The sequence below is a fragment of the Artibeus jamaicensis genome, unplaced genomic scaffold (assembly GCF_021234435.1).
Source record: "Artibeus jamaicensis isolate MK-2021 breed Jamaican fruit bat unplaced genomic scaffold, CSHL_Jam_final contig_1998, whole genome shotgun sequence".
Classification (NCBI taxonomy): domain Eukaryota; kingdom Metazoa; phylum Chordata; class Mammalia; order Chiroptera; family Phyllostomidae; genus Artibeus; species Artibeus jamaicensis.
In genome coordinates this window covers 15980890-15993933 of record NW_026521407.1, presented here as the reverse complement: position 1 = coordinate 15993933, position 13044 = coordinate 15980890, and the positions used below count along the sequence as shown (strand labels likewise).

General features: G+C 37.4%; 1 protein-coding gene across 17 annotated transcripts in view; it reads left to right on the top strand.

The window, feature by feature from the left end:
- BPTF (bromodomain PHD finger transcription factor) overlaps window positions 1–13044 on the top strand; it is a 137903-nt gene that overhangs the window by 97433 nt on the left and 27426 nt on the right. For 12 of the 17 annotated variants that reach the window (XM_053655507.1, XM_053655505.1, XM_053655498.1 and 9 more), the window contains 6 exons: window positions 77–238; window positions 456–607; window positions 1525–1633; window positions 6755–6972; window positions 10311–10536; window positions 11260–12176. In XM_053655507.1, coding sequence (XP_053511482.1) covers window positions 77–238; window positions 456–607; window positions 1525–1633; window positions 6755–6972; window positions 10311–10536; window positions 11260–12176 — 1784 coding nt within the window. The remainder of the gene's footprint in view (window positions 1–76; window positions 239–455; window positions 608–1524; window positions 1634–6754; window positions 6973–10310; window positions 10537–11259; window positions 12177–13044) is intronic. The other 5 variants (XM_053655492.1, XM_037128020.2, XM_053655515.1 and 2 more) reach the window with 3 other exon arrangements.

Here is a 13044-nt window from a genome sequence, read left to right as displayed (position 1 = left end):
GGTGCCCTTCCCAGAAGTCACTACGTTGCTGGTTCTTTTAAATCTAAAGCTTATTAAATGTCTTATACCCTATTAGCCACCAGCACAGCTGCCACATCTGCTACAACCATTGCCAGCACAGGTCAGACGTTCCAAATTACAGGCAATCCAGTCACTATGGCAGGAAAAGTAATTACCAAACTGCCACTTCCTGCAAACAGCAAGATTGTCGCTGTAAATGTGCCAGCAACACAAGGAGGTAAGGGAAATGTGAAGAGTTTTAATTCACATTTGCCAGATCATACCGTTGCCATCATTTTTCATTTCCTTTTCACTGATTTCAGTCCTCAGATACCACATTTTGTGTAGCCCACTGTAAAACCGTGCCACACCTAGTTTCTCCCCAGAAGCTGAGCAACACCTGATGCTTTTTATTAAAAGGGCAGTTGTTAATTACTTCTTTATCTTTTTTTAAGGTGTTGTTCAAGTACAACAGAAAGTCCTGGGTATCATTCCATCAAGTACAGGTACAAGTCAGCAAACCTTTACTTCATTCCAGCCCAGGACAGCAACGGTCACAATTAGGCCAAATACCTCGGGCTCTGGAGGAACCGCAAGCACGTCACAAGTAAGAATTCTTTATGGGCTTGTTTTGCTTTGTAGTGTTACCCACATCAGGATTTTAGAATGACCTTTTCCACAGTTAATCCCGCTTCTAATTTTTCCTTTCCTTTTACATAATCTGTGACAAAGTACCGATTTAAAAAAATCTGTTGTTATATTTCTAAGTAAAAATGATACATGAATTGTTTATTGTTTACTTAATAGCATTAGTGTAGTATATGAACCATAAGAATTGATTCATTAGTATAGTACATGAAGCTTAAGAATTGCTTTCTAGGGTTTTATACAGAAAATTCCTTTATATGAAGTACTGAAGAACCACCCTAGGAGACTTGGTATGTAGCTAAGAAATAGAACAAAAAATACAATCCACAGCACTATAACTAGTTTGTAATCAGCTGGTGTGTACAACTGTTAGATATATCATTTCTTTGGCACTAGTAATATGGAGAAGGTTTAAAGTTTTGTAGAGTTGAAAATGTTTTGATCCTAACTATAAAATTGAAAATAGCATGCTTTGTAGTCTCCTTTTACATTATAAAATAACATTTGGCTTGTGATCTTACTCTTAATATATCCTGGTTACAGATAGGTATTGGATCTCAGGGAAAATAGAATGCAACATTTTTCTGTGAGCAACTATGATGATTATAGATTAGAGCTTTACTGGGTCTTATTTCTTCCTTTTAATCGGTAGGCTGTTCTTGGTATCTATGACAAGGAATTTCATATGATCTCATTTGAATTAAATTTTCTCTTATCTGATACCTAATATAATTTAAAATAGAATATCCAAGAGTCTTTTGTCATTTCTGTAGAATTGTTTACCAACATACAATATTTAAAGATCTATGTTCTGAGTCCATCATGCTTCAGTTTTTTTAAAACATTTTAATTCATTGTCTTTTGTGTCATTTATAGGTAATCACAGGGCCTCAGATCCGCCCTGGTATGACGGTGATTAGAACACCACTCCAACAGTCAACATTAGGAAAGGCAATTATTCGAACACCTGTGATGGTACAGCCAGGTATTCCTCCATCCAGTATTAATCATTTTACATCTGAACAACCAGTCCAGGAAATCTGTAATACTCTCTGTATTTGGCACTCTACATACTAGAAAATACCAATTTGAATTAAGATTTCAAAGCATACTAAATTTCTAATACATCATAGAATGCATTCATAGATATTATTTCTGTCATTGCAAAATAGATCCAATTATGCTTACTAAAATTTTTTTTAAGCCCTGGCTGGTTTGGCTCAGTGGATTAAGTGCCAGCCTGTGAACCAAGAGGTCACTGGTTCAATTCCCAGTACAAATACATGCCTGGGTTGCAGGCCAGGTCCCCAGTTGGGGGTGTGGGAGAAGCAACTGGTCAATGTGTCTCTCACACACGTTTGTCTCCCTTTCTTTCTTCCTCCCTGTTCCTTCTCTCTAAAAATAAATAAAATCTTTCAAAAATATTTTTAAACCTCCATTAAATAGAATATATACATTCAAATAATTGGAGTAGAATATGAGTTAAGAAAACAGTACGTATATTAAAAGATGAAGATAAAATCAAGAAAACAGCTAAGAAGCATTTAAACAGAAATAATAAAACAAGATTACAAGGCAGTGCCAGCCCTTTATTAGTGTAAATAGGCCAAAGCTTTCATATTAAAATTTGAAGAATGTGCCCTGGCTGGTGTAGCTCAGTGGATTGAGTGCGGGCCTGCGAACCAGAGAATCTTGATTCCCAGTTCATTCCCAGTCAGGGCACATGCCTGGGTTGCAGGCCAGTTCCTAGCAGGGGACCCACAAGAGGCAACCATACACTGATATTTTTTCCCTCTCTTCTTCTCTTCCCCTCTAAAGATAAATAAATAAAATCTTAAAAAATAAATTTAAAAAAAATTTGAAGAATGTAAAGATGAATGAAAAAATCCATCTATACATTTTTGAGAAACATGACTAAAATCAAATCACCACAGAAGGTTAATCAAAAGATGGGCAAAGCTACTTGAAGTAAAAGTCAAAAAAAAAAAAAGAAAGAAAGAAAGAAATAGAAAGATGGGAGCAATGAGGAGGATAAGAATCCTGCCTATATTGGAAAGAGTAGAGTTCACTGTCTTCAGAAAACTCCAAATGGGGCAAAGTAGGTCATTTTACATTGGCTTAAAGACAAAGGTTACAATGCAAATGCAATCTGGAATCTTCATGAACTAAATAAGATTATCACTGAAATGTTTTAATACAAAATTATTTGAAATCAAGATGAGATTAACAGAAGATAGTACATCAAAAATAGACCATATATCAATTTTTGTACCTTGAGGAATACACACTGGTTTTAAATATTTATGGGTGATTTGCATGAAAATAGTCATGTAATGTGTCATGGGTGAGAAACCTTAATGAATTCTAAAAAGTGGAATGTTGTTAGGCCACATTCTTTGTAATAAAGCTTTAAATTAATGTATTAAAGTATTATAGTAATAACTGTTACTTGCTTAGAAATTTAAAAATAATATTTTCTCACAAGTAAGTTTTAAGTTAAATATCAAATGTGTAATTTCACACGGATTATCAAATAGCAGCTATGCTATGCTGCCAAAGCTAAACTCAGGAGCAAATTCATTTTTTAATTAATCCTCGAGCACCTACTCTAGGTAATTGAAGTACATTGGTGAACATAATAGGCCAAAGAAGCCATTTTCCTAAATCTTAACAAAAAGTTAGAAAAATATTTAAAATCTTAAATGAAAAGGAGGAAATTAAAATTTAAATATGATTAGAAAACAAGTTAAATATTATTAAAATAAGCCCCTTTTCTTTGCAAATCTCATCTTTAGAAAAGATAATAAAATGGTAGTTTCAAAAATTAGGCATGAGAAAGTACTTTAAAAATAGAAAAATCTAAAAATAGTTGTTTACAGGTATCCTTGCATTAAAACATTGAAAATTCTCACTATCTGTACTCAGGAATTAAATCTTTTGAATAATTAGACATAAACATATATTATTCTTATAAATTTCAAATATCAGTGACTCATGTCAAAGAAAGAAAATTTGGGAAGTTTTGCCATATTATTACCTATAAAATATAATCCTAGATTTCATTATTTTAATGGTAAAATTCTTCAAAAAGATTAGGAAACAAACAATTTTTTCTTATGAAAAATAGTTATACAGCCTTTTCTGGTGTAGGTCAGTGGATTAAGTGCTGGCCTGCATACCAAAGGGTCTTCCGTTTCCAGTTAGGGAACATGCCTGGGTTGCAGGCCAGGTCACCATTAGTGAGGTGTGTGAGAGGCAACCACACATGGATGTTTCTCTCCCTCTCTTCCTCATTTCCCCTCTCTCTGAAATATAAGTAAAGAAGTAAATCTTTTAAGAAAAAAGTTCTAGAACATGGGGAAAGAAGATTAAATTTTTTCCTGTTTAGGAAGACTAAATTTTACAAATTTAGTGTAATTCTAATAGGAAACATAACACAGTTACAGGCAGTTTTTTGTTTTGTTTTGTTTTTTGATGACCAAGCAGGATTTATCACAGAAAACAAAGTATGATTTGTTAATGCTACAGAGACAAGTGATAAAAAATCAATATCCATTCCTGTTTAAAAACAGATGTCAGGCAGGTAACTGAAAGGAAAAATAAAATAATGTAAAGGGAAAATTATAGGTCATAAATGATAATGTTCTTAAAAAAGCTGAAAAAATTGATGATTGCAAGATACATAGAGCCTTTGTTTCCTAAAGCCTTGTGTAGCTGCAAATACCTGTTTGACTTGTGTGTGGGAATCTATATAGCTTCAATATGAGTGGGAATGTCGTGTCAAAGGGAAAGCAAGATGGCCTGTGGTGCTGGTAGGACCCAGTGAATATGAGAAGAGTTACAGCAGTTGTGGTCACGAGAGGTCCTATGGGTGGGCACTATATGTGTTCCAGTGTGCGTGGATCAGCTTATCCCTATTCCTTCCCTACACCAGCCTTTCCTACAGTGCAATCCACAGACTCCTGGGATGTAATAAAAATTTTAAATTTTTGTGATTGCATTTTGATGATAATCTAAAAGTAACATGTACGTATTGTGGATTATTATCTGAATGACCATCATATAATCAGTTGCTACCATCCTGTTAAATGTGTTTATGATGACACCATATCAGTTCCAAGTGATCAACTAAAGTAACCTTTCATGCAATGCTCTTTGACCTACAGTACGATGACTTACTGTTGAGGTGCAGATTCTCAAATTAAAGCCCTTGACTACACGGGCTGTACGGGTTTTTTGATTCATCTTGAAGAATGGATGAGAATAACTAAGAAAAGTTTAGAAGAAAGAATAATGATGGAAAACGTGCACTGCCAGTTGTTAAAATGTATTTTTAGCCCCCATCCCAGAATTAGACACATGATACCAAAGAAAAGTAGACCAAGATGCATTGTATGCAAGAATGTATTATATGTGAGAATGTGCTGTGTCTCAAAGGTGGTGTGTTTGAATCAAGAAGGACTGGATTTATGAGGAAATGACACTGGGATAATCAGTTTTTTGGGGGGGTAATAGACAACATATACTGTGATTCAGAATATACTTGGGAAGATATATCTGACTAGAGAATACAAGAAAACTTTTTATTAACCTCAGAATACAGGAAAACTTTCAAGAGCAATAAGTAAAAGCATAAAGAAAATCCACATGAAAAAACTTACAGGTTTACAAATAAAAGGCAGACAGCAGAGTCAGAAAAATTCATTTTTGCTATTTAGTCACATATCTTTAATGTGTAAAAAGTAACTATGAGAAAATTTACAAATGAATTACAATGACTTGACAGCTTTATATGTTGACCCTCTATAGTAATTGAAGAAATTCAAGTACTGTGATCATATTCTTTCTGATTGCTGAAATATTTTTAGTGACAGTATCTAGGGCTTTATTGTTCCCTGAAATGGGCACTCAGTATGGTTGGAGTATGAATTGATACAATGTTTCTAAAATTCAAGTTAGTGCTGTGTTCCTACTATGAACCTAGTAACTGTGGAGGTGTTTATTCTAAGGAAACAATTAGAAGCCCATAAAAATGTATAAGCAAGGATTTCACCATGGAATTATTTAAAAAGGAAAAAAAGAAGGTAGTCTAAATGTCAAAATATGCTCAATTTTATATATATGCAGTCATATTAACCACCAGTCATTAAAAGAAATATACATGAATAGAAGGAAGAAAGGAAGTGAATACCAAACTTCAAAAATGTGACATTATTCACTATTAATAAAGAATAGTACTTTGTGAAATTAGGTCCCAAATAATTACTCTTAGCAACCATCCTGCAGGGGACAGATTGGAGGGGAATCCCACCTCCCTTCCAGTTTCAGTAAGTTAAATGAGAAATGGTAGTTTTTAGAAGGCTTTAGAACTTCACTCATCAGTAGTTTTTACTAAACAATAACTGTGAATGCATTCTTTGAGCACTTTGCACAAGTACAGGCATGTCTAAGAGGTACTGCTTGTTTGGTTCCAAGCCATTGCAATAAAGCAAATGTTGCAAATCATAATCTTTTTGTTGGTGGCACGTCTTGACTTCAGTTTGTTAAAAAAAAAAAAAAGGTGTCAACTGTGAAGCTCATCAAAAAGAAGCGCAGTAAGACAAGAATATAGTGGTCCTTCCCCTCACGCTTCTCCCAAACTATCTGACACAGAGCTGTAGGAAAAGCCTGTTTATAATTGACCCAGAATATTTCAGGTTGTGTTTTATTTAAGATTCACATGAATTAATTTTATATTATTTTAATGTTCTATTCCTAAGGAAAGGCAGCCTTATAAATGGTATATTTTACATATTATTCTCTGTTTTCCCTATTGTCATTTTGGCTTTAGACATACAGGAAAAATATTAATGGCTTTTCCACTGTACTACCGATAGCAGGAACTGGAGGTGGTTGTCAGTAATATGACTGAAAACTTGCTCACTGACAACAAGGTGAATCCTTTGGGCACACTTCTATGTCTGAACACATCCTTGAGCTGTTGGCATCCCATCAGGCTTTCTTGAAAACTGAAAAGAATACATTCATCTGAATGAAGTGTTAAAATATTTGAACTCAAGAGTGCTAAGGGCCTATAAATATTTGTGATGCTTTGCTGTTTGCCTAGGTACTCCTCAGCAAGTGGTGACTCAGATCATCAGAGGTCAGCCCGTTTCCACTGCAATCTCTGCCCCTAATACAGTTTCCTCTACACCTGGGCAGAAAGGACTACCTTCAGGAACATCCACTGCAAATCTGCAGTCTTCGACATCGCAGTCCCCTCGCCCCCAACAAGGACAGGTGAAGCTTACCATGGCTCAGCTCACTCAGTTAACACAGGGCCACGTAAGTAACACACCATCATTTTAACTTTAGAGGTGATCGTATTCTTGTTGTAACTTTAAAAGAGTACTTATTTTCAGAAACTAAAAAAGCACTTGTTTTAAGTAAGATATGGCTGCTTTTTAGGGTTAAACAAAAATACTTCTTGGTAGTATATGATAAGCCTTACCTATCTGGTATCCTTAGACCATGAGCTATAACAATGAGAAAGGGTATAACCTTTCTCCACCCCTTTTAACCACCAAAATTTTATTGGTTGACCCATTTCCATGGGAAAAATAAAATCTGAGTACATCAGGTTGCTTCCTTGCAAGGCTCAATATTGTAATCAATTATTCTAATAGTAATTAATAGATTGAATACAGTTCCCGTGGAACTTGATAAGCTTTTTTGAAATTTTTTATTTATTTATTTTTAGACAGAGGAGAAGGGAGAGAGAAAGAGGGAGAGAAACATAAGTGTGTGGTTGCCCCTCGGGCACCGCCCCCACTGGGGACCCGGCCCACAGCCCAGGCATGCTCTCTGACCAGGAATCAAACCAGCAACCCTTTGGTTCTCAGACCCACACTCAGTTGACTGAGTTATACCAGCCAGGGAGATAAGCTGATTTTTTAAATTTATATGGACATACAAAGGATTAAGAATTGCTATCATACTTTTGAAAAACTGTAGGATTTGCTTTATGTAATAACCTGATATCAAAACATAGTATAATGCTTCATTAATTAATAGAGCAAGATATAAAAACAAGGATAGGTAGACCTCCAGAACAATATAAAAAAGTACAGAAAGTGATCCATGCCTATGTGGACACTTGTAATATATTAGAGTTGGTGTTGCGGAACATTGAGGAAAGGACACTTTCAGTAAATGGTGCTGGGACAATTGAATATATATGGGAAACCATGAGATTAGACACTGCCTCACTCAGTCTTCATAACTTTCGTGTCGAAAAGGCTTTATTAAACACATAGAAAACACTGCCCATAGATGAAAATTTAGTGAATTCAACTACATTATAAAAGAGAGTGAAAAGAATGAGAAAGTATAAATACAACCAAACAAGGAATATGTGAAGAATTAATATGAGTTAAGAAGAAAAATTCAGTAGCTCATTGTAAAAAAAGGGAGAGCTACAACAGCTCTCCCTTTTGAGAAGAAAGGACATCTAAATGCTGAACTTTATTGTAATGAGGGCAATGCTTTCGAAAGGCATATACATAAGAGATTGGTATAAATTAAAATGCTGGACAAAATGAAGAGTTAAAGACACAGCACAGAATGAATCCTTTGTGTACAACTGGTAGCAGTAGTATAAATTCATTGAGCCATTTTGGAAAAGTAGACATTACCTAGCAAAGTTGAAGATGTGTGTGCCCTGGGTCCCGGTGGTTCTGTTTCCAGGTGTACTCCCTAGAGAGGGTCTGTTGGTGTGAGCACCGCATGATGAATGTCCATGACAGCATTGTTCAGGAGTGAAAACTGGGAACAACCCAAATGTCCATGTATGATCAGTTAGATAAATAAATTCTAGTATAATCCTACAAACAAACTTAAATTGCAATTCCATTTGCATAAAATTCAGAAACAGGCAAAAGTGGCCATATTGTGTAGGGTTACAGAGCTACTGCATTGCTTATCTAGCAGGGGTGCCATTCTCGTATTTTTTGTGGGTGATGCTCCTGAAGTTGTGAACCTTTAAAGATCTGTATGTGAGTAGTAATACTCTGAAGGAATGCAATATTATCATCACAGTGAAAATAGTAGTTGCTCTAGGGAACAGAAAGGAAGAAAAATCAGAACAGGTCACATGGGGGTGCTTCTTAGATACTGGCAATGATGACCTGAAGCCTGGTGTTACAGATGTTTATTTGGTGTTTTAAGTATTTTTGAATGTATACAAAAAATCATTTCGAAAAGCAAGAGTAGATAAGGGACTCATGAGTAAAGTATGTGTTTTTTAGATTTCATACATGAATTTTGTAGCACAAAGTTTGGCTGTTGGGAATTTGTGGCGGGTTGTTTCTGCTTTTGCTTTCTAATTCTCCTTCATGTGTTGCTGGTAGTTAAGGATACCAGATTAGTAAGGCCTGGACAGAAGAAGGCAGTACATGCAGAGTTTTAACTCCTGGTTCCCATGTTGGTAGCTGCTTGGACATTAGTGACCCTCTTGACTTGGTATTTGCTTTCCAGGTCTGAAAGCCTAAGTTTAGATAATTTGGTCAATATTGGAAACCTGGCAGACCTGGGTTCCTCTTTTTATCTCATGTTTAACTTGCTCTCTAACTTTGGGCAAGGAGCATGAACTTTGTGACTTGAGTTTCTTAACTGCTAATAAGATCATAGTAATATTTTCTCATCTTAATCCACAAAGTCACAAGTTCATTGTGAGAAAACTCACATGAGGCAGGCAGTATGTGTAACGGTGCTTCGAAGTTATAAAACAGTATGAATATAGAATGTTGAAAATCAGAATTTTTTGTTGATTTTATCATTTCACTTCAGTGTCTTTATAGTAGTCCCCCCACCCCCTTTATTTATAGGGCATTCATTCTAAGACCCCTGTGGATGCCTGAAATCACGGACCATACCAAACCCTGTATTTACTATGTTCTTCCTATACACATATATACGTTTTCATTCGAAGGAAGCACTTTACGGCTCCTCTTTGGCATATCTGAATGACCAGCATCGCTGCCCTTGTGCTTTAGGGGTATTATTAAGTAAAATAAGTGTCACTTGAACACCGCAAGCATTGTAGTAGTGAGACAGTTGATGGATAACCAAGAGGGTTGCTAAAGTGACTAATGGTGGGAGTACATGCAGCATAGGCAAGATGAGCTGGGCACAGGGGTGATTCCTGGTCCAGGGGGCTTGAAGCAGTCAGTGCGTGATTTCATCACACTGCTCATGACAGCACACAATTTAAAATTTATGAATTGTTTATTTCTTAAATTTTCTATTTAATATATCCATACAGAAGTTGGCCGTGGGTAACTGAAATTGCAGAAAGCAAAACCATGGATAAGGAGGAGTATCGTAGTTTAAAATTTGGATGATTTAGATCTGGAGGAGTGCTATTACTTACAGACAGATTCCTGACTGTCCATTTGGAGAGTGTGGACCAGAACACTCTGGGTTGTTGGTTTATGGTTCTTCCAATAAACAGCATCAGTCTTTTTAAATAAATATTCTTATTTTAGCTTATCTGAATTCCTTATGGTGTCATTCCATAGACATTTAAAGACATATTTTCATTATGTTGTCTTCTAACATAAAAATGGTATACTTACAGATTGATACTTTGAATTCTGTTTACATGTTATGTGTTTTTTCCGTAGGGTGGGAATCAAGGTTTGACAGTAGTAATTCAAGGACAAGGTCAAACTACTGGACAGTTGCAGTTGATACCTCAAGGAGTGACTATACTTCCAGGTCCAGGACAGCAGCTGATGCAAGCTGCGATGCCAAATGGTACTGTTCAGCGATTCCTCTTTACCCCATTGGCAACAACAGCCACAACAGCCAGCACCACCACCACCACCACTGTATCCACCGCAGCAGCAGGTAGAACTTGGGTTTATTGGCAGCACTGCTTGTTATTGCCAGAAGTTGTTGGGCTAGCAGAGGGAATAAGAGATTAGTGCTCATCTTGGGAGGCATATACCTCAAGCCAGTAAGCCTAACAGTTGGCTGGTCAGCCTCACAACAGCTCAACAAGATCTCTTATTCTTACAAACTCTTTCACCTTCACCCTTCATAAAATACATAGAAAGGGATGTGAGGGGGTAGAATCGTCTTAATAACTACTCTCACATCCCTTGGAAGCCTTATAGGCACTGGTTGAACCATGGAGTTAATCTTAGGGTGGGTGGGTGTATAGATCCAGCTCATAAACTGAAAGTGCGAGCTGCAGGTTCAGAACCACTTTGTTTGCTTTCTGCAAGCTGCCATCACTAACTGCCACCACACTGTAGGAGCAAAATGAGGGTGTGAGCACTTGCCTGGGCCAAAAGGCCTGGCTGATTTCCAGAGACTGAGCCTTACTTTGGAAACTAGCTATCTGGAGAGTCAACAAAGTGTGCAGACGGTGGCCATAAAACAGGGCCCACACTTCCCAATTTCAAAGATTCCTAACCCAAGTTTGTCTAAATGGAGCCTTTAAGGCATCAGTCTTTTATACTGAAATACAGAGTTTTCACCTTTAGAAAATCCCCTTCAAATTCTTCTTTAATCTTGGTCTTTTGTTCTTATAGAATAATAGAATTATTTGGATTTTCTTTCTCATAGGTACAAGTGAACAAAGACAGAGTAAATTATCACCCCCGACACAGGTGCAACCAGCCAAAACCCTGCCACCAGTGCAGTCATCAAGTGTGAATCCTCCGGAATCCCAGCCACAGGCTGCTCAGCCTTCAGCTCAGCCCCAGCCCCAAGCGCAGCCCCAGTCCCCAGCTCAACCTGAAGTTCAGCCTCAGCCTGAAGTTCAAACCCAAACAACTGTTGCATCCCATGTTCCTTCTGAAGCACAACCCACCCAAGCACAGTCATCCAAACCCCAAGTTGCAGTACAATGTCAGCCTCAAAGTAATGTCCAAGGACAGCCTCCTGCTTGTGTCCAAAGTCCACCGCAGGCTCGAATACGTCCATCAACTCCATCCCAGGTGTCTCCTGGTCAGCAATCCCAGGTTCAGACTACAACCTCACAACCGATTCCAATTCAGCCACATACATCTCTTCAGATACCTTCCCAGGGCCAGCCACAGTCACAACCCCAGGTACAGTCTTCACCTCAAACTCTTTCATCGGGACAGACGTTAAGTCAAGTTACTGTTTCATCCCCATCCCGTCCTCAGCTACAAATACAGCAGCCACAGCCCCAAGTCATTGCTGTGCCTCAGCTGCAACAACAAGTCCAGGTTCTCTCTCAGATCCAGTCGCAGGTTGTGGCTCAGATACAGGCTCAGCAAGGTGGTGTGCCCCAGCAAATCAAACTTCAGTTACCTATTCAAATTCAGCAAAGCAGTCCTGTGCAGACTCACCAGATTCAGAATGTGGTTACAGTGCAGGCAGCCAGTGTGCAAGAGCAGTTGCAAAGGGTTCAGCAACTCAGGGATCAGCAGCAAAAGAAGAAACAGCAACAGATAGAAATTAAGCGGGAACACACCCTCCAAGCTTCTAATCAAAGTGAAATCATTCAGAAACAGGTAAAGTTATTAAGTAAAAGCAGCATGTTCAGTAGCTTGAATTATTGTGCTGTGCATTAGACTTAGTGTTTGGTTGTATGAGGTTTCCTAAATGAGACAGAAGTCATTGATGTTTCACTTTAGAAGCAGCACTGGTTTGACCAAAAATATCAAATGAGTATTATGGTGTGGAACTCTTTGTTGGCAGTAGTTAGTGCTTATTAGAAAAACTACCTGTATTTTGGGAGAACTAAGATGGAAAGAATGGAGGAGTTAGGAGTTGAAGTATCATTAATAGAAAACTGGAAGGTTTAATGAAGCTTTAAACCCACGCAGGCCTCACAGCAATTTGTTTGAAGTTATTTATAGTTGTCATCCCTTAGTTTGCATGTAGACTAAGTAAATTATAGACTGGCTAAACTCATTTGCATTTCTAGCCACACCTTTGTAAGTATTAAATATTATTCCATGACTTACATGTAAAGTGGTATTACGCAATAGCATCTTAGTGAAGTAAGAGTTTAGATGAGTAAGATTTATTCTACTTAAAATGAAATCACATGTATAACATTACTATAAAAAGTTTTCTTTGCATCTACAGCATGCGCCGCCTGGCACTAGTCAGGAGTTTTGAGTGTGAATTTCAAGTGTTCCCATGTCATGAGACCTGCATTCAGTCCCTGGGTCTCCCATTCACAGCCCCTGAAATTCACCAGTGTCCTCTAGCCGTATCCTCACCAAAACTCCCTCTTTCCAGCACCCAAGGTCATTGTAATGATTGAATGAGGTGGTATATGTAGAAGCACTTTTGTTTTTCTTGACATGTATTTGACACAGCATTGTGTAAATTTAAGGTGTACAGCATGTTGGTTTCATATATTTACATATT